The 24,880-nt window shown below is 43.4% G+C and overlaps 1 protein-coding gene across 1 annotated transcript in view; it reads left to right on the top strand.

Annotated features, from left to right (window-relative positions):
* The window catches only part of Ints4 (integrator complex subunit 4), a 76,571-nt gene that overhangs the window by 46,712 nt on the left and 4,979 nt on the right, over positions 1-24,880 (top strand). The window contains exons 13-21 of the mRNA XM_055623302.1: positions 3,875-3,990; positions 5,684-5,817; positions 6,986-7,143; positions 12,554-12,647; positions 15,575-15,655; positions 16,703-16,833; positions 17,204-17,263; positions 21,791-21,950; positions 22,244-22,387. Of these exons, the coding sequence (XP_055479277.1) occupies positions 3,875-3,990; positions 5,684-5,817; positions 6,986-7,143; positions 12,554-12,647; positions 15,575-15,655; positions 16,703-16,833; positions 17,204-17,263; positions 21,791-21,950; positions 22,244-22,387 (1,078 nt within the window). The remainder of the gene's footprint in view (positions 1-3,874; positions 3,991-5,683; positions 5,818-6,985; positions 7,144-12,553; positions 12,648-15,574; positions 15,656-16,702; positions 16,834-17,203; positions 17,264-21,790; positions 21,951-22,243; positions 22,388-24,880) is intronic.

Consider the following 24,880-nt stretch of genomic DNA (forward strand, 5'->3'; position numbering starts at 1 on the left):
AGCTTATCTGAAGTCATTCCAAAAGGGGAAAAAAAAACCCAAAAACTTGTGTTAAAAGAAAAATTATTCTGCTGGGCCTGGCAGCACACTTCCGTAATCACAGCATAGGCAATTGGGTCTCTGTGCTTGAGGCCACCTGATTTACAGAGCAAGTTTCAGGACAGCCAGGACTACGCAGAGAAGCCATGTCTTTAAGAACCAAAAAAGAAAAGAAAAACTCTTAGTAAATATGGGTGGGTTAAATCAGGTGCTGGAGGACACGCGCACATGTCTGGCCTCATTACGCCTATACTGATGTCAGTATTGAGATAGATGGTCTAGATCTTGTACTTTGCCATGTGGTGGGCGAGCGTTCTACCACCCAGCCGCGTCCCCAGCTCCTTGGCAGATGCAAACCAAAAGTGCCCGTGGATTCTTGTTCTAGGTGACATTTTAAAAACTGTGTGTTTTTGTTTAGTGTTTATGTGTATGTGTGTGTGCCATGGTGAGTATGTGGAGGCCAAAGGACGGCTTGTGGGAGTTAGTTCTCTTCCACATGTGGGTCCTGGGGTTTGAACTTGGATTGCTAGTCTTGGCAGTAAGTTTCTTAACTCACTGAGCTATTTTACTGGCCATAGTTCACATTTTTGATAACTGTTTTTCTGTTTTGCTTTTTCTCCATGTTTGTGCAATCCATTTCAGGTCAATTCAATATATATTTCTTATATTTGTTGATGGGCTTCAAGGAACACTTGGTGATTCGGGGTGTGGATATATAGTGATGGTTCACAGCTCTGTAAGTAAGTGCAGAGACACAAAAAAGGATTATTTCTACTTTATGTGATTGTCAAAACTTGAAGGGGCTAGGACGCTAGCCCAGCAAGTAAGAGCATTTGCTGTTCTTCCATGGGACCTGGCTTTTATTCCCAGCACTCACGTGGTGGCTCAGTCCAGTCCTAGGGTATCTGAGGCCTCCAGTGTCACTGTATGCCTGTAGTATATAGCCATATATGTAGGCAAAACACCCATACATGTGAAACAATTAAAATTTTCAAGTAAAATATAAAAATAAAAAGATTTGTGGTTGTTTGATCTTCCTGTAGTGTGTGTATGTGTGTGTGTGTCTGTCTGTGTTTTAGTGCTAAAAAATATTTTGAAGTTACTTATTTTAATCACCCCTTAAGCTTTTTCAATCTCTAGAAGCATTAAAAGAGAAGGAACAATCAGAGGTGTGTCCTTAAATTGTTATTATCAATAATTGCAAAAAAAAAAAATGTAGAAGTGGTTCTTTGGTTTTGGTTTCGGTTTTTTGAGACAGGGTTTCTCTATGTAGCCTTGGCTTACTTGGAAGTTGTTATGTAGACCAGGATATCCTCAAACTCCTGGAGTTACATCTGTTTCTGCTTCCAAGTGGTGGGATTAGAGCCATTCTTTTTGTGTCTCTACTTAATTCCCGATGTTTCCTGAACACTTGTTATAACGCCATCACTGTGGAGGGTTAAAAATGGATCAGCTCATCTGGTCTGCTCTTGGCTAACAAAGGAAAGATGGGTAGGAAGTACATAGATTGGAAGGTAGGACAAGATAGTAAATATGTCAATTATAAACATTTAGAATGAAGTAGAGTTTTAGAGAGGCTCTGCTATATAGATCTTTAGAGGGACCTAGTAAATTCCTTTTCCTACCTGAGTTCTGCATATAAGGGGTGAAAATAAAGCCAGCCAAACTGCAGCCTGTAAGTGTGCCTGGAGGCAGAATAAGTAAAGGGCTCAGAGGCGGAAAATTAATGAATGGCTTTCTTTTCCAGAAAAGGGAAAGTAAGGCTGGGTGGTGGTATACACCTTTATTTCAGCCCTTAGGAGGCAGAGGCTAGCCTGGTCTACAGAGCAAGCTCTAGGACAGCAGGGCTATATAGAAAAACCTTGACTCAAAAAAACAAAGGAAAATATCAGGTTGGGAAACGTACTTCCTGTTCTGTGTTTTTTAAACAATGTTAACTGCAATTTTTTTAGTATTTTAGGTTATTTGTTTTATTTTATGTGTGGGAGGCTTTTGCCTACGTGTGTATATGCATCTTATGTGTCTCTGCTGCCCAAGGAGGTCAGAAGAGGGTGTCAGGTGGAGTGACAGATGGTTGTGAGCCGTATTGTGGGTGCTGGTAGTCAAAGCCAGGTCCTCCGTAAGAACAGATGCTCTTAACCAAGCCTGCTCCCAGTATTTTCTCTCTTCTGCTGAGCTACATTCTTACTCATCTCTGAGGCGCTATCGGCTGTATACTTTATCTTATCCTAATGATCTTTGCCTCATTGCCAGTTAGTGTGGAAAGTGGCTCATGTGACTTATTACCTTGCCGTGCTGGTTACCTTTGCCTCAGCTGGCGGGCACATAAGCTCAGTAGGACAGGCTTTAACACTTAGATTTCTTCTTGTGTGGAGGGAGGCAGGAGGGGTGTGTGTGTATGTGTGTGTGTGTGTGTGTGTGTGTGTGTGTGTGTGTGTGTGTAAGTCAATTTTGGATAGCTTCCTCAATGTTGCTTTCCACATTATTTTTAAAAATTGTTTCATGTGTATGTGTGTTTTGCCTGCATGTATGTCTGTGTACCACTTGCATGGCTGATGCGCTTGGAGGCCAAAAGAGAGCCTTCAAACCCCTGGGACTAGAATTAGAGATGAGTGTAAAGCAGCTCCGTGTGGGCGCTGAAAGCAAACCCTGAGTCAGGAAGAGCAGCCAGTGCTCTTAACCCCTGAGCCACCTCTCCAGCTTTGAGACAGGGTCTCTTACAGAATCCAAAGTGTGTTACCTGGACTGTGTGGCCAACAAGGTCCCAGGGATCAGCCCATTTCGGTCGGCTAAGTGCAGGGATTGCAGGCCCAAGCTGTCCAGTTTTGTGTTTTGTTGTTTGCATGGGAGCTCAGGGTGTCCATCCACAGGCCTCATGCCAAGCTCTGCGCTACCTCTTCAGCTCCTCTTTGTAATTCAGGGTGTCCAAGCCAGTAACACATCTAAACCAAAACCTAAAAACACAAGTGCTTCACTTGTGTTGTTTTGTAAAGCTTGGGAAAGCCCTTCCCTTTCACTATAATAGCTATTTTTAACTGGGTTCTTTCTAATAACACTCTTAAGTACTTTGCATTTTTTTCTCACTTAAATTCTATTTTATAATCAGCCTGCCCAAGACTACAGAGTTTGAGGACATCCCTAGAATATCAGTTGTATCATTTTGATTACAAGTTAAATCTGGCTCGAATCATTTGAAAAACCTAACTTTTAAAAAAACAATACATGATAAATTGGTTTCAAGATTGACCAGCTTGTCAGGGTGAGAGTTCTGGTTGGTGAGTTCACTTGACTTTCTCTCTCACAGTTGCAAGATGGCTACTTCATAGGATACTGCCTATAGACCCAAAGGAAGGGACGCCCCTTCCCGCGTTTCTTGTCATGTGGTTAGCAAGTCATGGCGAGCAGCTCCCCAGCACACTTGCGTTAACTAGAACGAGTTATCTGACTGCTGGCAGACCAGCTGCTGGACAATGATGTGACTCCTGTGGTGGGCTGAGCCAATCGTGGTGCAGCCCTTGGGCTGGACACTCTTTCTCTTAGCACCTTACTGTTTTCCTGGTACTCAGGGAATCAGTTTTCTTGGCAAGGAAGATGGAGGAACTGGCTGTTGGTAAACAACCAGTAATCTCTATTTGAGCTCGTTTATTCTCAAAATAGCCATTTCTAGATGAATGAGCTGAGTTTCTGAATAATAGAATGACTTAGCTGAAGTTGTAGAGTTGTAGAAAGTAGAGCATTATGAGCTTCAGTGTTTGAGTGAGGCTTTCTGATACAGTTCCTGTGCTTGTTGAGGCATGTGTTAATTCACAATGTGGTTTCTGTTGGTCTGTTTCAGGTGCTTGAAGTTTCTGGGAAGCCGGCATCCGACCCTGGTGCTTCCTTTGGTGCCAGAGCTCTTGAGCACTCACCCGTTCTTTGATACAGCTGAACCAGACATGGATGATCCAGCATGTATCCTCTGTGCTTAGCTCAGATGGCCCTGCCGTCTTGGCACAGAGCCGTGCAATCTGCAGTGCTCTGAATTGTACTTAAAATGTTTTCTTTTGCTAATATACTGTTTCGGAGGGACTCTGGTGGCTCCTCTCAGCTTTCACTGTCCTCATAGTAATTCTCCTTTGCTTTTTGTCTTAGGGTTTCACTGCTGTGAAGAGACGCCATGACCAAGGCAACTCTTACATACACAGACATTTAATTGGGGCTGGCTCATAGTTTCACAGATTCAGTCCATTATCATCGTGGTGGGAAGCATGGCATCATGCAAACAGACATGGTGCTGGAGGAGCTGAGAATTCTACATCTTGATCCTCAAGCAGTCAGGAGATAATTGGATTACACTGGGTGGAGCTTGAGCATGTGTGCGTGCGTGCGTGCATGCATGTATGAGACCTCAGTGCCCGCCTCCACAGTGGCACAGTGCCTCCAACAAGGCCACACCTCCTAATAGTACCACTCCTATTCACTTGGGCCAAACATTCCAACCCATGAATCTGTGGAGGCCAAACCTATTCAAACTACTACACTGTCTAATAGCAAGAAATATTACTGCCCTTATTTATCACTTCACATACTTCATTTGTTCATTATATACTCTGTCATTTTATTACTGATCTGCCACACAACCTTGGGAGAGGAGGGATGAAACTGAATTTTAAGTAACTTAAAAAAAAAAAATCAGATCTGCAGCCAGATATTGAGGTGTATACTTGTGGGCTGATGCAAAATTTTAAGGCAAGCCTGGCATTCTTCTAAGATACATTGTGAAATTGTTGTCTGTCTGTTTTGTTTTTAAGATTGGGGGTAGGAGAAAGAGGCTGGGAATGTGGCTTACTGGTAGAAAGCTTGGATGGGCTTGGATAATAAATATGGATAAGGCTCTCTTTGCCTCCTACACTACAACAAACAAACAAGCTCAAACAGACCTGCCATTACAGCTTGAAATGTCTGATTTTAAAGCTTGTATGTATACTTTCCTTTGTCTTCAAACATGTTTAATTTGACCTGCAACCTGAGGGAGGTGCTAGCCTGAGCGAGGCTGCATGCTCACTGTGCTTCTAGTTCAAGTTCAGTGGGTTTTGACTTTCTCATGTCCATGATGTGGGATGGATTGTTTTCCAGCAGTGGGACTGTATTTACACAGGGCACCCTCACACTCCCTAGGTTCTTTTTGCTCTCTGTGTAGATCCAGATCCAGCATGAGTTTTAGGGATTGTGATTGAAACAATCACCCAAACAAGTGAGTATAAGGAGACAGTTGCATTCTACCGTGATGCTTTTTTCCCTCACAGTGTGTTGAGTTTGTTTATTAGTTTAGACAGGGTATTATGTAGCCCATTTTGCCCTTGAGCCTGACTTATATGATCTTGACTTTCCTGATCTTTCTGCCTCGACCTTCTGAGTGCTACTATGGGAGATTTCAGGGATGCCCTAGTATATGATGTGGTTCTGATTGAACCAGGGCCTCTTACATATTAGGCAGGTACTCTGCTTACATATGAGGCTCCAGCCCGGATTTGTCACTGTGCTGCTTATTGGAAAATTGTGGTTCCTTAATGGGAACTCTGGCAATGGGAAGTGAGATGACAGCTTATATACAGCAATTCTTAAAAACTTAATTCTAAGTTCACTTAACCCACGTATGTATCAGACATTGCAGTTTTAGTTCTTATCTTCAATGCTGCTAAAACCTGTCCAACGATGCCAGCCCTGTTCTCCGATCACACCTTCAGACACTATGCCTACCTCCGAGACAGTCTTTCTCATCTTGTTCCTGCCTTGAGGGTATGTTGAAAAAATTTTTGTTTGTTGATTTTGTGTGTGTGTGTGCCCTTCAGTAATTAAATAGCACTAAGCAGACTATATAGTCTATGGAAATTCATCCATTTAGCCATTGTTTTTTCTCTTGGGCTTTCTTATTCTGTACTTTAAACGTTTTTATGTTGAGGCAAGGTCTCTCTGTGTAGTCTAGGCTGGCCTTAAACTGCAGTCTTTTTGCCTCAGTCTCCCCAGGATTCCAGGAGTGCTACTGTGATCGACTTCCTGTGCTTCTGCTTCTGTGGTCGTGGTCCTCTACCATGGCCCTCCCTCTCTTCTTCCCTCCCTTTCCTCCCCTCCCCTCCTTTACCTCTCTCTTTCTCACTCTCTCTCTGTTCTGAATATATAATCAAGGACACCCTCCTATCAGTTTTTATCAGTGTCCCTGAGTTTTTTTAGTTACATAATGTCAGGCAAAAAAAATGGATCTTTAACAATAGATTATATTCTAAACTAAGGTAAACTTGTATTTATTTTTTTACATTTATTTAGTGTGTGTGTGTGTGTAGAAGGCATATCCATGTGCCATGACGTGCGTGTGGAAAGAGGTCAGCTAGTGGGAGTGAGTTTTCTCCATCGTGTGATTGTGTCTGTTTGTGGGCACGTGCATGCCGAGGCACACATGTGCGGGTCAGAAGATACATTTTGGAAGTTGCCTCTCTCCTACCACACAGGTCTCAGGGACAAGCTCAAGGCCTCAGGCTTGATGCTGAGTTTCTTTACTTGCTGAGCCATCTCAGTGGCCTCCATCTCTTTCTTAAATAGTAATGTCTTCTGACGATTAGAACAGGAATTACAATCACCCGTGTAGAAAACATTTTATATCATGTTTCATAAACTTATTTGGGAATAAATCATCACCCTCCTGTGAAATGAAAGACAAGGCTTAAAAATAAATAAAACTTTTAGTTCTATTTCTATGCTCAGCAACAGAAATATGATACTATTCTCTTTTTTTCCTAACATATTATTTGGTAGGCCCTGTTAACATTGTCATTTATATTTATGCCTGTCTTCCTAGCCTTTTTTCTTGTGTTCTTCCCCTCCCTCTTGCCTGTGTGTTTGTGTGTGTGTATGTGTGTCCATAAACTGAACCACAGAACTTGCTGATACTGTTGTTCTACTATCTTCTTAGTTACCAGGAAGAAAACTAGTGTCTTCAGCAGTCTCCTCTACCCTCCCCCCCCATGAAGATCCTTCCCAGCAGTTCCTGCAGCAGAGCCTTGACAGGGTGTACAATGTTCAGCGCCTGGACCCTCAGGGGGCCCAGGAGCTGCTGGAACTCACCATCAGGTGAGCCATCGTTGTCTACACCTCTGACAGCAGCATTTTTGTCATGCTCAGCCTCACTGCTTTTAATTCGATGGGTACTTTTTTGGCTTCTCTTTCTGACTGTTGATGTTTTCTATTGAGTGGTTTGAGATTTGTTTATATATATTTGGATTATATTGCAGGTTATTTTTTTTTTTTAATGCTGTTTGTGTTCATGAGTCAAAGAGTAATAGAAATAGTTGCAAAGAACGTGCACCTTTAGTCCCAGAGGCAGTGGAAGGTGCATTTCTGAGGTTGAGGCCAGCCTGGTCTACAAAGCAAGTTCTAGGACAGTCAAGAGAAACTCTTGTCTCAAAAAACCAAAGCAAACAAACAAACAAACAAAAAAAGGAAAAGAAAGGAAGGAAGAAAGAAAATGTAAACCTTTCTTTCACATATATTAGTTAGATGACTGACAGAAATATAGAGGAACAATGGTTATTAAGACAACAGTTTCACCTTCCCATAGACCTGAAAGGGCTGAGACCATCATGGGTCCATACTCATCTTTCCTGTGTCTGTCTTCTGCTTCATGTGCTCTCTCTGCCTGACAGTCCTACTATCCCTATCTCTAGTCTACTCTTACTGTGGGAAGAAGAAAAGGGCTTCATTCTGCTTCACTTGCTTTCATTATTTTCAAAGATGGTTCCCAAAAGGTGCATTTTCCGGTGTTCTATAACGTTGGCTGAATATGAGCCACAGTTATATGGTTATGTCTAGCATTAGGGAGTCTAGGTCAGTGACCTTTATACTAGGTAACTAGTGTCTGAGTAATGATGGCGCTATTAGGAAGATGCTCTGCTGGATCACATGGTCCACATAGTCGAAAATGCTTACTGTCCTACCAACCTTTTACAGGAAGTTCACTGACCCTGTTTTACGTTTTAGGGCAGCCATGGAGCAAGGATCCACTGCTCTTATGAAATGGGCTCAGCTCTATTTTTTGTGGGTTTTTTGTTTGTTTTTATTTTTTCTCTTCTCTGTGATCGTGTTTCATTTTGAAGGCCACTAAAAGATGTTGCTGGCCCTGAGCCCAGGAAAATAGCTCTGATTCCTGATTCATTTCCATCTAATTAAGCATTTAGTGCTTGTCCTTGACATTCTAATCCTATTGGCATTTAAGCAAGTGAATACGTAAAAACAACCACCTTAGTCTTTAGCTGTGGTCCTGGCTGTTAGTACGTTCTCAGTTAGTAGGTGCTGGGTTAGGTTGCTTTCATAATCTGGTGTTTATTTTTTACATTTTATTTAGTGTGTTTGTGTGTGTGTGTGTGCATGCTATATCCCACATGTGGATAACATGCAGGAGTTGACTCTTTCTGTGCAGGTCCTTGGGATTGAACTCAGGTCACCTGGCAATAGTCCTCATAAGCTTTGAGCTGGCAAGACCTCTGTTCTAGTGCTATGGCCAGCCCTGGGCATTATGCTTCTGGCCTGAGTGCATTCTCAGAAGAACAATCAAGACAATGGGGAAACTTGGAAAGGAAAGGAGTAGAGCAGTAGCTACTGAGGGCCTCCTCTGCCCTACAAACATTGCAGGTGTGATGCAATCTGCTAGACATGGCAGGGCCAGGATTTGAATGTAACTTTGTCTGACCCTAAAGTTCATGTTGTGGGATATGCTTTAGTGAAAGGATTTCCTGTGTTAGGTAGAGATTATATCAAATGAGCCTTGCGTTTGGGCTGGTAGAGATGGCACAGTTGGTGACGTGCTTACATTAGAACCTGAATTCAGTGCACAGAACCACAGTACAATGCTGGGTGTGTGCCTGAAAGCCCAGTGTTGGTAAGGTAGAGACAATCGGATCCCTGGGTCTTGTATTTGGAATGTTTCATAAATTAAAAAAAATTAATAGCAAATAAATGCAGTATCATATGATAGTAGTTAAAGGAGCTTTGGATTCAGATAGGCCTGGGGTTGTGTCCTAATTTTGCCATTTTTAAATTCTGTGACCTCAGGCAAAGCATGTAATATCAGTCTTTGGTTTCATGCTCCATGAGACCGATTAGCTACAGGTCACATTGTGAGGATTAAATGAGCTCAAGTAAGAAAATACCTAGCAACAGTACAGCTGCACACAGAAGGTGTTCTTTGTACCTTTGCTTTAAAGAGTTCACAGTCTTTCCATGAATGTCTAGGCTGAGGCTTCCTGCAGAAAGAGGTGCACACGACCACACTGGGACATAAGAGGATTTGCCCATGGCTCACAGTTTCCATTTTTGCCTGTATAGTAGTTGAGGTTTCTCACGGCTAATTGGGTCGGGCTGTATCTTATTCTGTGAAACTGAGAGCCATTGCTGCACTCCAGGGGCAGTAGACTAACGTAAGACCTGGAGGCGCCCGGTGTGTGACCAGCTCCCCGGTGCTCCTTTAATAGCAACAGGGCAGAATCTGGCTGACAGTAATTGCTTCAGAAGTAGAATGATTCTGAACTTCTCTTGGAAGAGACACATTGAAGAAGTGAACTGCAGAGACTAGCTGGCTACCAAAATCGTACTTCATAGAGAATCTTTCTTTTTATGTCACTGGGCTCCTCAGGACAGACCAGGCCACTCTAAAACATAAAATGATGCTGTCCGTGGACACTCATTTCTTCAGTCACTGGCTGGACATTGCTCCGTGCTTGATTGTGGGCACCCCTCTACTATCAAGGTGTCTAGGAGGCAGCATTAATTATCTGGATGTTGCCCGCTAAGCATGAGACTAAAGAGAAGGCTAGCTCACTGGACAGTTTCGTCTAGGCTGTCTGAAATAGCTTCTCAAGTGATCCAAACTTTCAGCTTTCTTAGGAAATGGTATGTATAGAATTTATGTTGCCATTGAAAACAGGCAGGGGCTGGGGTGATGGCTCAGTGGGTAAACTGCTTTCTATGCAGGACCTGAGTTTGGATCTCCGGCACCCACATTGTAAAAAAAAAAGTGGGAATGGCAGAGTATGTGCCTGTAATCCAAGCTTTGGATGCAGAGACAGAAGGATCCCAGCCTCCAGTCTGATGGTGAGCTGCAGGTCCCGTGAGAGAACCTGTCTCCAAGAAAGATTGGGCACTGCGGAGGGAGACATCTTGGCCCCTGGCTTAGCTGGACCCAGCTCACTACCTGGAGGTGGGTTTGAGGATGTCTTCTCTGGAACTAAATCAGAGATCAATTAGTGATGAAGTAGAAAATGGCTGAGAATTTATGTATAATTTCTTTTAGATTTTATCTTATATGTGTGAGTATTCTGCCTGTATATGTACTACTTTTGTGTCTCGTGCCTTCTGGAGGTTACGAGATGTTGTTGGATCTCTGGAACTGCAATTAAGGATGGCTGTGAACCACCATGTGGATGCTGGGAACCAAACTTGTGTCCTCTGCAAGAGCAACAAATGCTTTTACCCACTGAGCCATCTCTCTAACCCTGTATAATATTTTTACCCATAGAACTTTAAAAATATTTTACTTACATTTATTTATTTCTCTTGTATGTGTGATGGTCAGAGGATAACTTCTGAAGTTGGGTCTATTCTTCCACCATGTAGGCCTTAGGGACTTAACTCAGGTAGCCACACTTGGTGGCAAGTGCCTTTAATCTCCTGAGCCATCTTTCTGCCCCTCTCTTAATGGGTAGTTCTTACATAGTTGAGGTCATATACTTTAATATCAAATTTTGTTTTGTTTTTGAGGCAGAGTCTGTCTATGTAGCCCTGGCTGTCCTGGAACTCACTATGTGAACCAGAAAGACCGCAAACTCATATAAATCTGCCTTTGCCTCCCGAGTGCCACCAACATACGCAGCATTATTAATTTTTTTTTTTTTGTTTTTACAATCTTTACTGACTTTTTTTTTATTTTTTTTTTTTATTTTTTATTTTTTTTTTGCCAGTGTGTTTGGTTCTATCCTGGGTCTCTAGGCTGTCCTACTTCTTGTCCCTGGCAGTCTGTTGGCCACTCCAAGTTCTGTGTCACCATCAGCACATCTTGAAGACAGGACAGATTGTAGGTTGAAGGTTTTGTGTCTGGGTTGATATCCCAGCCCCACTGCTGAGAACCTTACCTGCTTATAGATGATGGTCAGTTCAGGCTCCCTATCCTCCATTCCTAGGAGACTTCACTAGGGTCACCCTTGTAGACTCTAGGGAGTTTCCACTGTACCGGGTTTCTGCGTCCCCCAACCATGTCCCCAAATTGGAGTGATCTCTCCCAGTACTCTCTTCCTCCATCCCTTTCACCTCCCCCCCACCGTCCATCTCACCTGATCCCTCCTGCCACCAGTCCCCCTCAAAATCTATTCTAGTTCTCCTTACCAGGGAGATCCGTGTGTCCCCTCTAGAGCCCTCCTTGTGATTAGCCTCTCCAGATTTGTGGATTGTAGCATGCTTATCTTCTCCTTTACAGCAAATATCTGCTTATAAAGGAGTATATACCATGTCTGTCTTTCTGGGTCTGGGTTACCTCATTCAGGGTGATCTTTCCATTTGCCTGCAAATTTCATGATGTCATTGCTTCTAACAGCTGAGTAATACCCCGTTGTGTGAATGTATCACATTTTCTTTATCCATTTTTCGGTAGAGGGACATCTGGTTTATTTCCAGTTTCTGGCAATTATGAATAAAGCTGCAGTGAGCACGGCTGAGCAGGTGTCCTGTGGCAGGATGAAGCATCCTTTTGAGTCTTGTAGCTGGGTTGTGGTTGATTCCCAGTTTTCTGAGGAGCCACCATGTTGATCTCCATAGTGGCTGTAGGTGCTTCTACTCCCGCCAGCACTGGAGCTTTTCCCCTCGTTCCAATCATGCCAGCAGGAGTTGTCACTGCACTTTTGATCTTACCCATCCCGACAGGCACAATTTCCCAATAGCTAAGGACGTTGAACATTTCTTTAAGTGTTTCTCAGCCATTTGACATTCTATTTGGTTTTTAAATAGCAATAAAATATTTTATCAAATGTACCATAATTTACTTAGCAGTATTCCTCTTATGGATCTTTAGTTAATCACTGAGTTTTTCTATGATAGTCCACATAGCAATGAATATAACGGGGCATAACTAATTTCTGCTATTTCCCTAAGGATTATTTCCCAGCACAAAACTTTTGATGAAAAAAAATATGGCATTATAACAGTAGTTATGTTTTGCAATTGCAAATGAATGTATCATCTTAAACTGCTTTAAATTTGGGGCTGGGAGAAATATCTCAGAGGTTAAAAGCACAAAAAGTACAACCTAATTTCATTGTAACCATTCCGGCATTGGTGGTTTCATTTGTTCCTTGATCCAGTTACCAGCTACAAAATAGTTAAACAATTATGACTTGATCTTTACAGTATTTGTGGCTTTATCCTTCTGCTCTGACTTGAGGACTTGAGTTGGTTTTCTTGTGTTTTTGTTTTTGTTTGTTTGTTTGTTTTACTGTAGAGATCTGCAAAGACTTGGAGAGCTCCAGTCTGAATTGGCAGGGGTAGCTGACTTCTCGGCCACCTATCTTCAGTGTCAACTGCTCCTCATTAAGGTCTGTTTGGGTCCAGTGTGTTGATGATTTTTGATTCTAAGAATGAACTTGAACTGATCCGTCAGTGTTTGAGACCCTAAAGTAGAAAAACTTACTGTTCTGTGAAACCATCCAGCAATGGATGCTCTAAACAGCATATTTTTCTCTATTTAAATAAATGTTAAGTCATCTTAGACTTCCTCTCCCTGTGATGAAACACCACAAGTTGAGGAGAAAAGGGTTTGTTTGGCTTACACTTCCATATCATTGTTCATCACTGAAGAAAGTCAGGACAGGAACTCAAACAGGGCAGAAACTTGGGAGACTGGAGCTGCTGCAGAGGCCATGGCGGAGTGCTGCTTACTGGCTTGCTCCCCATGGCTTGCTCAGCCCGCTTTCTTAACCCAGGACCACCAGCCCAGGGTTGGCACCACCCACAATGAACTAGACCCTCTCTCATCAATCTAGTGATTGATGACATTGATAGTGATTTTAAAATGCCTTACAGATTTACCTATAGCCAGTCTTTACATTTATGATTTTATTATTTAATGTATGAGTGCTCTGTCTGCATGTACACCTGCATGCCAGAAAAGGGCATCAGATCCCTTTATAGAGGGCTGTGAGCCACCATGTGGTTGCTGGGAATTGAACTCAGGACCTCTGGAAGAGCAGCCAATCAGTGCATTTAACTACTGAGCCATCTCATCAGCCTCCTACAACCCAGTCTTATGGTGGCATTTTCTCAAGGTTCCCTCTTCTCAGATGACTTTAGCTTGTGTCAATCTGATATAAATCAAGCTAGCAGATATGGAAGTTTTTTAATTTTAGGAGAATTCTTTCAACATTATCAAATCTGAACATGGTGGGGCACACCTTTAATCCCAGCACTTGGGAGTCAAAGCAGGTGGATCTCTGCATTCAAGGCCAGCCTGGTATACCGAGTGAGTTCCAGGACAGCCGGGGACACTTAGAGAAACCCTGTCTTGAAAAACCAAACCAAACCAAACCAAACCAAACCAAAAAATAGCAAATAAAATAAAATTAGAGGAGGTTTTATTTTTAGAATCCTAAAGATTGGGTCAAGGGATATTTAGCTTAGTTGGTAGACTACCTGCTTACCATTTCAAGGCCCTGGGCTGGATCATCAGCACCACATAAACCAACTGTGGTACACTGTACTCCCAGCATTTGGAAGGATGGGAACTGGAGGCAGGAGAGTTCCAGGGCAACTTTGGCTAACAGAGGCCACCCAGGGCTACATAAGACCCTCTTTCCAAAACAGAAAGGATATTGGAGATCAGTAAGTGTTTCATTTAATGTGATCGGCAATTAAAAGTTTACATAAACTTTTATTTTCTTAAATTGCTACTTCTGTTTGTCAAAGTTGAAAGGCTAATTTTTCACTCTTAAAAGGGCCAACTACTCAGGCCTCTGTTGGCACATGCCTGTAACCTATCTGTTCAAGGGACTGAAGTAACAGGATTGGAAATTCATGGGCAGCCTAGGCAACTTAGTAAAACTGCTTCCAAATTAAAAACAGGGCTGCTGACGTAGCTGAGTGGTAGACCATTTGCCTGTCATGTGTGAGGGCCTGGGTTTAATTCCCAGTTGTAGGCAAGAAAGTGGAAGTGGGAATAAAGGACAAGACTGTTGGCGTGAAACCCTAGTTTATTAAAAAAATAAAAATGAAACCGACTTTCCTTAGTAGCAGAAGATAAGAAAGGAACGAGAAGACATTGCTTGACTGTGCTGATTACTCATGTCAGCCTAGAACACTGCCTGTCTGCCAAGAATGAGTTTACTCGCTACCTGAGACAGCGTGGCCTGGAGAAATAGCTGAAACGATTTGGTCATTGCCCTAACAACCTGATGACCGACACTTATGCTTTCTGTAACATCTTACTTTCCTGCCCTAACTTTTGGTGTTAAAGTGTAAAATGAATATACCAACTGGAGTCATCATCAAGGCCTTTCAGGACCTATCCTGGCCTCAGTCCACTGATGTTATCTCCTATCTTCTACTCTCACTGATGTCAGAGTGCTCATTCATGAAAAATCCCTGCAGTAGTCTCACTAGTAAATTAAAACGTACCATTTAGGAGATAATGGCGTTAACACTTGTTTCTCCAGAGAACCTGGGTTCAATTCCCAGCACCCACAAGGTGGCTTACAACCATTTGTAACTCCAGGTCCAGAGCAGTGACCCTCTTCTGCCCTTCAAAGGCACCAGGCATGCATGTGGTTCACAGACACATGTTAATATGCTGGATTAAGTATTTATAAAATCAGGCATGAGGATGCTTACCTGTAATCCTAGCACTGGAGAAGCTGAGACATGAGGACCATGAGTTTGAGGCTAAGCCAGGGCTATGTATATAAGGACACCCTTTCTGAAGAAAAACAAAAGAAGAAAAAGAAGAAGCTCCTTGAAAATAATGCTCCACAGCAGAAGTAAATGAAGTTGAGTCACAGACATGGGTGGGTAGGTCAACAGAGGCGTTGATAGTAAAATCTGAGGCTGCTTGTGATCGTTTTGATTGTACAGAAACTGAGAAAAAGAAGACTCTAGGAAAGCTGCCTGACTTGTAATTCTGCAGGTTGGCTAAGTGACAGGGTCAAAGGACACTGAAGACAGTGCAGAGAGAAACAGTCCTGTTGCCAGCATGACAGCTTAAATGGCTCAGATTAGTGCAGTGTCCCAGTGAGCAAGGCCCTGAATTGCCTACCAGTTCTGGCGCGGGCTTTATGACTCCTGTTTCCCGGCAAACATCTGAGCACCAGCTGCTGATCTAAACCTATGCTTAGATAAGGCTTACTTGCTTAAAACAAAGAGTGATAGAGGGAAAGTTCCGAGCATAGTGTATTTCAAAGCAAAGCAAACCACAAATCTGTTGTGTGAGTTTAGTGATGGCTGTGTCTGTGTCTTCTCTCATCTGTCTGCATAGGCCTTGCAAGAAAAGCTGTGGAATGTGGCTGCCCCCTTGTATCTACAGCAGAGTGACTTAGCTTCAGCAGCAGCAAAACAGGTACGCCTATGGAGACTCCCTGTCTGTAGTTACCCAGGGCAGAGGTTTTCCTGTGGCCCACACTCCTGGCTTCTGAGCTGGCAGGCTCTGGTAGAAGGACAGTGTGATGACTATGCACAGCAATGTGCTTTGGAGTCAGGGGACTTGGGTTCTAGTCTCATGTCTTCTCCACCTGACAAGGTAATAAATTGAGTGAGTAAGTTATTTGAGTCTCTTGGAGTTTCCTTCCTCCTCTGTAAAATTGTGACAGTGAAGTGCATGATTTCTGAGATTCTTTTGTGTTCTAACATATTACCAGTTTGTGGGCCAGTGAGGTGGTTCAGCAGGTCATAGTGCTTGCTGTGTAGGCCTGATGACCGGAATTCTGTGCCTGGAACTCACATAAAGTCTCACACTCATCACACACACACACACACAAACACAATTTACACATACTGTTTATGTTAGTATTTGTTTGAGATAGAGTAAAACCCAATAAATACAGTTGTGAATCTTTCATCTAAAAATACATGTAAATTGATTTTGAGGTTGTTTTAATATTTTTATTGATCCTTTGATAATTTCATACAATTTTTTAATGGTTTTACAAGACAGGGTTTCTCTGTGAAGCTCTGGCTGTCCTGGAACTTGCTCTGTACATGAGACTGGCCTTGAGCTTGGAGAGCTGCCTGCCTCTGCCTTTGTTGTCCCAGGATTAAAGGCATGTGCTTCCAGAGTCCACTCACACATGTATTTTTTTTTTCACACATGTATTTTTAAATTCACCTGTACTCCTCTTCATAACTTTTCCTAAGTCTACCCTGCCTCCCAGTTTTGTGTCTTCTTTCTTAAAAACTCATTTGTTGAGCCTCGTTTATGCTGCCTACATATGCCTGGGTATAGGACCACCCACCAGAATGTGGTTAGCCTACCAGAAGCCACATACTTAAAGAAAAGGGACTCCTCTGTCCTCAGAGGCCATCAGCTGTCCCATAGCGCCTCAGTCAGGGACGGAAGCCTGGAAAGCCCTTCCTTCCAGGACAGTTTACTGATTCTTAATCCTTACAGATCATGGAAGAAACCTACAAAATGGAGTTCATGTACAGCGGTGTGGGGAGTAAGCACGTGGTGATCATACACCACATGAGGCTCCAGGCCAAAGCTCTGCAGCTTATCGTTACGGCACGAACTACTCGAGGGTAAGATTCTGAGGACACTGGCGGGGACATTCACAGCTCTCTAAGGCTAATGACGAGTAAGACTTAGACGGTCAGCTAAGAGGTAAGCATCTGCTTATTTCATTTTTAGATATTTCAGGGTCCATGCTTGGGTAACATTAGACCCCTGGAAATCCTGTTTCTCCTTTCTAATGGCAGATACTGCTCCTGCTCCTCTGTCCCTCAGAGAGATCAATGCCTTTGCTTGTTGCTGTTGTCTTAGGAGTTCAGCTTTACAGCGTAGCGTATTCAGTCTCCTCTCATGGAAGCTCAGGTTTCTAGGACTTCTTGTCCTCACTCCTTAGTTCACAGAGTCACAAGTTCCTTACACTTTGCTTTTTTTTTTCTATAGAGTTGACCCCTTATTTGGAATGTGTGAAAAATTTTTACAGGAAGTGGATTTTTTTCAGAGGTAAGTATTCTGTGACTTTTTGTTTGTTTGTTTTTGTTTTTCAAGATAGGGTTTCTCTATGTAGCCCTAGCTGTCTCCGAACTCTCTCTGTAGACCAGGCTGACCTTGAACTCACAAAGATCCACATGCTTCTGCCTCCCCTCCCGAGCGCTGGGATTAAAGGTGTGCTCTACCACTGCCCAGCTATTTTGTAACTCTTTAAAATGATTTTTTAATTAATTAATTTATTCACTTTACATCCCGATCATATCCCCCTTCTTTCTCTCCTCCCTCTTCCCCTATCCCCTTCCGCTATTCCTCAGAGAAAGGGAGTACCCCCACCCCCTACTAACCTACTCCAACTCATCAAGTTCCATCAGGACTGAGCCTGTCCTCTTCTCCTGTGGTCTGGTGAGGCAGCCCTGCCAGGGGGAAGTGACCAAGAAGCAGGTAATAGAGTCAGTCTCTGCTCCCTTATTAGGGAACCCACATGAAGCCTGAGCTGCCCTTCGGCTACATCTGTGTAAGGGGCATGGTCCTTGGTTGGTGTAGCCATCTCCACAAGTTCCTTTGGGCCCTGCTTAGTTGGCTCTGTTGGTCTTCTTGTAGAGCTCCTGTCACCTCCAGGTCCTTCTATCATTTCCTCCACTTTTCCACAAGACTCCCTACACCTCCCCCAATGTTTGACTGTGAGCCTCAGCTTCTGTTTCTATCCATTTCTGGGTGGAGTTATCTCAGAGAACAGCTATGCTAGGCACCTGTCTGTGAGCATAGCAGAATACTGTTAATAGTGTCAGGGGTTGGCTCTCTCCCATGGGGTGGGTCTCACATCAGGCCAGGCATTAGCTGGACATTCCTTCCACCTCTGCTCTATCTTTATCCCTGCACATCTTGTAGGATGGGTAAATTTAGGATTGCTGTTTTTGTGGGTGGGCTGATGTTCCCTTTTTCAACTAGGAGTCTTGTCTAGTTAGAGGGTGTCCTCTTCATTCTCCACGATCCCTTATTCTGTAACTCTTTTGATGGTTTTTTTTTTTATCTTGTTTATGCAGAAAATAACTGGTACTAAACAAGATCACTTATCTTTCCTGTGTTGCTGAGCTAGCCATCACCTAATGTCAGTATGCCCTAACGTATTATTTTCTTTAATGATATATAAACTTTTCTGAATCTAAAGCTTCAAAAGTAAACACACAAATAATAAAAACATTAGGAACCATTTGGATTCTGCACTTAGTTGAGCTACAAAAAAAAAAAAAAAAAAAAAAAAAAAAAACAAATATGAAGGAAACTCAGGAGCTATTTGAAACAGGTTTTTTTTCCTTGTTATTCTAAAATTTGCATATTTCTCTACAAATAACAACATTGTACTCATTCCTTTTACGCTTTTGCTTGAGAAAAGATCTTGCTGTGTTGCCCAGACTGGCCTTGAATTATTGATCCTCCTGCCTTAGTCTCCTGAATGATAGGATTACTGGTGTGAACTAGTATGCCTGGCTTTGTTCTTTTCGTGTTTTGAGACAGGGTCTCAAGTAATCAGACAAGCTTTGAACTTGCTGTATCTCTAAAGCTAGCCTTGAGCTCCTGATCCTCCCGCCTGTACCTCCCAAGCGCTAGGATTGTGGATGTGCACCACCGTGGCCAGCTGCTGTTTAATTTTGTAGGTAATGATAACAAGCCAAGTGTGGTGGCACAGACCTTTAACATCAGCACTTTGAAGACAGGGGGTATTTCTGTGAATCTGAGACCAGCCTGGTCAGCATTGCAACCAGGCTAGCCATTGCCACATACTGAGACCCTGGAAAGGGGAGGGGGGGATGGAGAGAGAAGAGAAAGGGAGAGAGAGAATACTGAGCAATTAAGCACACTTGCTTTTCTTTTAGTGAAACTGAGTGGTTCTCAGCACTCATATTGGGTGTTTCACAATCACCTGTAACTCCAGTTCTTTTCTGGCTGCTGCCAGCACCCGCACTAATGTGAACATACCCACACACAGAAACATGTACACACATAATTTAAATATTTATAAACCCTTTAAATAACAGAATAAATAGATAGAATAAATGTGTCTTAAGCCAGGCACCATAGAGCATAGTGCCTGCCTAGAGCATAGAGCATAGCACCATAGATTACCTGCCAGTAATCCCAGGTATTCTGGATGCTGAGGCAGAAGAATCACTTGAGCCTATTACTTTAAGACTAGCTTGGGCAAAGTAGTGAGATGTGTGTGTGTGTGTGTGTAGGACAGTGATTTGTCTGGAGCAGCTTGCCAATACGCTCCAGGGATCCTCCCGTCTAAACCTGCCCAGCATATAGGTGTGCTCTACTGCTCCCAACCTTTTTATTTGGATTCTACAGGGTAGAACTCAGGTTCTTGTACACTTTAAATTCTTCCCCAGGCCTCGGTGTAGTGGTGCACACATTTAATCCTAGCACTTAGAGGCAGAGGCAGGCAGATCTCTGAATTCAATGCCAGCATGGCCTACAGAGCAAGTTCCAGGGCAGCCAGGGCTACACAGAGAAAGCCAGTCTCGAAAACTATCCCCATTAAAAAAAAAAAAAGTTTCCTTAAAGTTTTGTATGAAGTTAATTGTTTAAAACAGCTGCAAGAGAAGAGCAGAGGGTTTGATGAAGAAGTGGGAGTTAAAGTGGTGAGATCAAAGTTGTTTTGTGTTGACAGTTGGGGTTTATTTTACGGTGAGGAGCACAGTAGCAGGGAGGCAGGCATGGTGCTGGAGCAGTACCTGAGGTCTCACAACTTGAGACATAACCACAAGGCAGAGAGACCTAACTCAAAACTGGTTTGAGTCTTTTTAAGCCTCAAACCACTACGCCAGGGTCACACCTCCTCCAAACAAGGCCACACCTAATTTTTCCCAAACATTTTCTCCAACTGGGGACCAAGTATTCAAACATACGAGCCTAAGGGGGCCCATGTAAAGTACCTCAATAGTATAAGATTTTAAAACATTTACATTTATTTCTATCCCAATTGCCCCTGCTTTCATAAAGTTGACCAAACCTGACTTTTTAAAAGATTTACTTTCTGTGTATTTGTCTCAGTGTGGGTATATGTACCAAATGGGTCCCTGAGGAGGCCAGAAGATGCTGTTGGTTCCCCGAGAACAGGAGTTACAGGCAACTATGGGAACTGAACCTGGGTTCTCTTTAAGAGCAGTCAGTGCTATTAACCGCTCAGCATTGTCTCAGGGTTTCTACTGCCGTGGGGAGACATGTCCATGGCAACTCCTATAAAGGAAAACATTTAATTGGGAGTAGCTCACAGTTTCAGGGGTTTAGACCATCATTAGCACGCAGGCAGACATGGTGCTGGAGAAGGAGCTGAGAGCTGTACAGCTCCACTAGCAGGCATCAGGAGGAGACTGAGAACCACACTGGGCATAGCTCTGAGCATGTAAGATCTCAAAAGACCCCTTCCCCACCTGCACCCGTGACTTTCTCCAGCCAGACCACATCTACTCCATCAAAGCCAGACCTCTTTTTAGTGCCATTCCCTATAGGCCAAGCATTCAGACACATGAGTCTGTGGGGCCATTCCTGTTCCAACCACCACAACCATCTCTCCAGTTCCTATACCTGAGGTTTTTATGAGTGCTCATCCTTTGATAGTCTGTGGGGCTGATTACACACTGACCCTTCACCAGTAAATGATTTTTTTCACCTCTGAGACAGGGTTCCTCACTTGTTAATTAAGTCTCTAAAGTCCTGAATAGATATTGCCTCTCAATTGGGGAGGAGGGAGAGGCATGACCATTCCCTTCCACAAAGCAAAATCCTAGAGAGTCAGTTCAAGCTGGGTATAAGTAATGTCTTCTCTTAGCCTCAGTGCAACATAATGCTCTCTGATAACCCTAAACAGTGAACAAGAGTTCTAGGGATGATTAAATACAGTCATGTGAAATGCTCAGGTGTATGCCTGACGTTCACTGTCATTAACAATCTCTTTCTTCTGTTTGTTGTGAGGCAGAGTCTCAAACTATAGCCCAACCTGGCCTAGAACTTGCAATAATCCTCCTGCCTCAGCTTCCCAAATGCTGAAATTATAGGCATGAGCCACCATATCCAGCTGAAACGGGCTCTTAAAACAAACCAAACAAAAAACCAACTTCCTACATGTGTGTATGTGTATACATTTTGTGTGCGCCAGATGTTGATGCAGAGTGTTTTTATCAAACACTTTCCACCTTACTTATTGAAACAAGGGCACTCCCTAAGCCTGGCCTTCCCCTTCTCAGTGCTGGGATACAGGCTCATGCTGCTGCTCCTGGCTCTTCTCATGGCTTCTGGGGGTTAGATCCAGGTCCTCATGCCTGCCAGGCAAGGGATGTATTGACAAAGCTATCTGTCCAGCCCAGCAGCAGCTCTTCTGCAGATCATGTGGCTATGGCATCCTGATGTGTCCCTGTCAGTTTCAGGCATGACCCTCAAGCTCTTCCCATTTCAGGATTCTTCCTGCCTGGGGGCTTGGCGGAGCATGGGCTTAGACAGCGGTGAGTGGATGTCAGCTGCGTCTGTGTGTTCATGCAGGTGTTTCATTGCGGATTTGCCCCACCTTCAAGACAGCTTTGTGGACAAACTCCTTGATCTTATGCCCAGACTCATGGCCTCTAAACCTGTAGAAGTGATCAAGATTCTGCAGACAATGCTGCGGCAGAGCACCTTCCTACATCTCCCGCTTCCAGAGCAGGTCAGGGTCCACCATACTCGCTGCCAAATCTGCCCCGATTCTTAGAGCCATTTACTTCAGTGAGCTTCTTTGGTCAGGGGAGCAAGTGAACTAGGGTCCTTCCTCATGTTTTTAATTGCATGTATTCATTGTGGGGTGGAGTGGGGGTTGGGGGGGTGGTACAGCTCATGTGTGGTTCCGATGTGGGTCCCAGGAATCAAATTCAGGTTATTAGCCTTGGTGGCAGGGCCGTTTCCCACTGAGCTATCTCACTGCCTTGAGAAGCAGCATTTTGTTGTTGTTTTTGCTCACAGATCCACAAAGCCTCAGCCACCATCATTGAGCCGGCAGGCGAGTCAGACAACCCTTTGAGGTTTACGTCTGGGTTGGTAGTGGCCTTGGATGTGGATGCAACTCTGGAGCATGTACAAGACCCTCAGAACAGCGTCAAGGTCCAGGTGTGTGGGGCTGGGCTCTGTGGGATGCTTACACTGACACCGTGTTTAGGGTTTAACTTTGGTACTCTTAATATGTACTTGAGAACCAAAACTAGAGACAAAACGATCCTTCATGGCAAAAGCCTGGGCTTGGAGCCTAACTATTGCTGAGCAAATTAAACTCTAAACCTTAGATTCTACACCTGAATAGGAATGTAGTGAGAATTTTGTAATTTTGATTTCTTAAAAAAAAAAAAATATTATGAGAATATGTTTCTGTTTTAATCTGGGTGTGGGGATATGGGGCTGCTTCAGAGCAGGTGACCATGATTGGCCTCATGCTATGGCAGTGGTGTGATTTTGCCAGTGGCATTTGGAATTCTGGGGCTTTTCAGAGGCTATATATATGCTAGTGCCCCATAGGCTGCAGTTTGTTAAGTATTCCTGTGCAAAGGAATGAGAAGAAGAAATTAGATATCCTGACGGCAGAGATCAAATTTGTCCCAAGGAACTTGATGCATCTGACCAGCAGGAAATAATCTAACAATAACTTCTCCCTGTTTCCCCTCTATCCTTTTTTCTCTCCTTTCTAGTGTTAAGGGAGTTGAAAGGGTGGAAGATAGGGGTGGCAAAGGGTGGAAGGAAAAGGAACCCACAAAGTAACAAATGTCAGTTACATAGGAATAGCTGACATTCGAGTGAAGTATATATAATGCCCTGAGTATCCAGTAAGTCTTTACTAAGTGATAGAACCCTCTCTGTATAATGTAGACTTTAGATTTAATCTTTCTATACAAACACAAATTCAATTCATCAAAATGTAATAAACAAGTTCTATTGGTTGGTCAGGTGGCAAACAACATCCGTAGATGGAGAGAAATTATCACTAGGCTGTATTTTTCCCCCAGACTAGCTAGATAAGCTACAATCACATAAGAGATGCAGTGAAGACTACAACTGAGCCCCACAGTTCCAGCCATCCCGCTATCTTTCCTTCCATCCATTCATGCAGTTTGTGCTTGCTTTAGTGTACATGTTAATTGCTGGGGTTGTTGCTCAGTTTCCCTGGGAGTCAGATAAAGGGACAGGCAGTGTTAAGGGAAGTCAGCGCTTCAGCACACAGTCAGGCACAGTGTGGTGAAGGAAGAAATGAAGGCTCTGTAGAGATGCAAAGAGCAAAGAGGAATGGCAAAGAGGAAATAGAGTGTGAACACTGGCAGCACAGGTCACCAGGATGAGAGGTGTCAGTCTGCAGCAGGCACAGCAGGCTTGCTAGAGGAGGTGGGAACGCAGTATAGATCATACCGCTGTTTTTGTGTCTTGAGGTTATCCACCCTAGCTGTACTTTGTGGTGAAGGGTCTCATAGACCAGACTGGCCTCCAACTTGCTATATATCTAAAGATAACCTTGAACTTCTAATCTTCCTACTTCCACTCCCAAGTGATGGTATTGCAATCATGTACCATTTGGCCTCATGTATGTAATGGATGTATGTCTGGAACCCAGTGTTAGTGGAACAAGCATTCCACTAACAGAGCTTTATCTGTATCCGCTCCCCCTTTAAAACTTATTCTTCGGTTATTTCAGACATGAATACATTCCCCTATTCCAGCTCTTCCTGGACACCCACTCCATTATCTTCCCAACTTCTCCTCCTCTTCTTTTAAAATAACCCTCTGAGCTGTTAAAGATAACACAGTTCTGGAGGCTAGGGCACCTACAGCTTTCTTCTGTTCTAGGATGGGGCCACATAGCCTAGAAGCAAAATAGGAAAGAGCCAGCTTGTAACTATTGTTACTTTTTGCCATTGTGAGCAAATCCCTGAGAAAAACAACTTGAGATGGAAGGACTTGATTTAGCTCATAGTTTCAAAGGTTTCAGTCTATGGTTGGCTGGCTCCCTTGCTATGATCATCGGGTGAGCCTGCTTAGCAAAGAGTACATGGTAGAACAAAGCTGCTCACCTCATGACATACAGGGAGTTGGGATGAAGGAGAGACTGGAGAAGTGTCAGGCCCTTAGTGATATCCCCCCAAAAAAATACATGAAATTATGACTCTATCTGTGGTTTTATCTTGATTAGAGCAGAGCCCTAATGATCCAATCATATTCCCCAAACTCCTACTTCTGAACATTACTTTAGGGACTACACTTTGAATATACAAGTGTAAGGCCAGCTTAGGCGACATACCAAGACTATACCTCAAAACAAAAGCAAGTCTGGACAGATGGCTTAGTGAGCAAAAAGCTTAAAATCCATAGAACATAAAAATCTAGGTATGGGCACACTTTCCTGCAATACTAGCCTGGGTGGGTGGGGGTGGAGATAAATGGATTCCTGGGAACCCATTGTCTGGTCAGTCAAATGTCAGGCTTCAGATCCAATACCTCAAAAATAAGGTGGAAAGTATCCACTGGCCTCCTGGGGTATAACACCTGCCCATACCCCAGAACAGCAAAACATGAATGTGTGTGTGTGTGTGTGTGTGTGTGTGTGTGTGTGTGTGTGTGTGT

Source organism: Psammomys obesus, unplaced genomic scaffold (genome assembly GCF_907164565.1).
Source record: "Psammomys obesus unplaced genomic scaffold, mPsaObe1.curated_primary_1811, whole genome shotgun sequence".
In the NCBI taxonomy this organism is placed as follows: domain Eukaryota; kingdom Metazoa; phylum Chordata; class Mammalia; order Rodentia; family Muridae; genus Psammomys; species Psammomys obesus.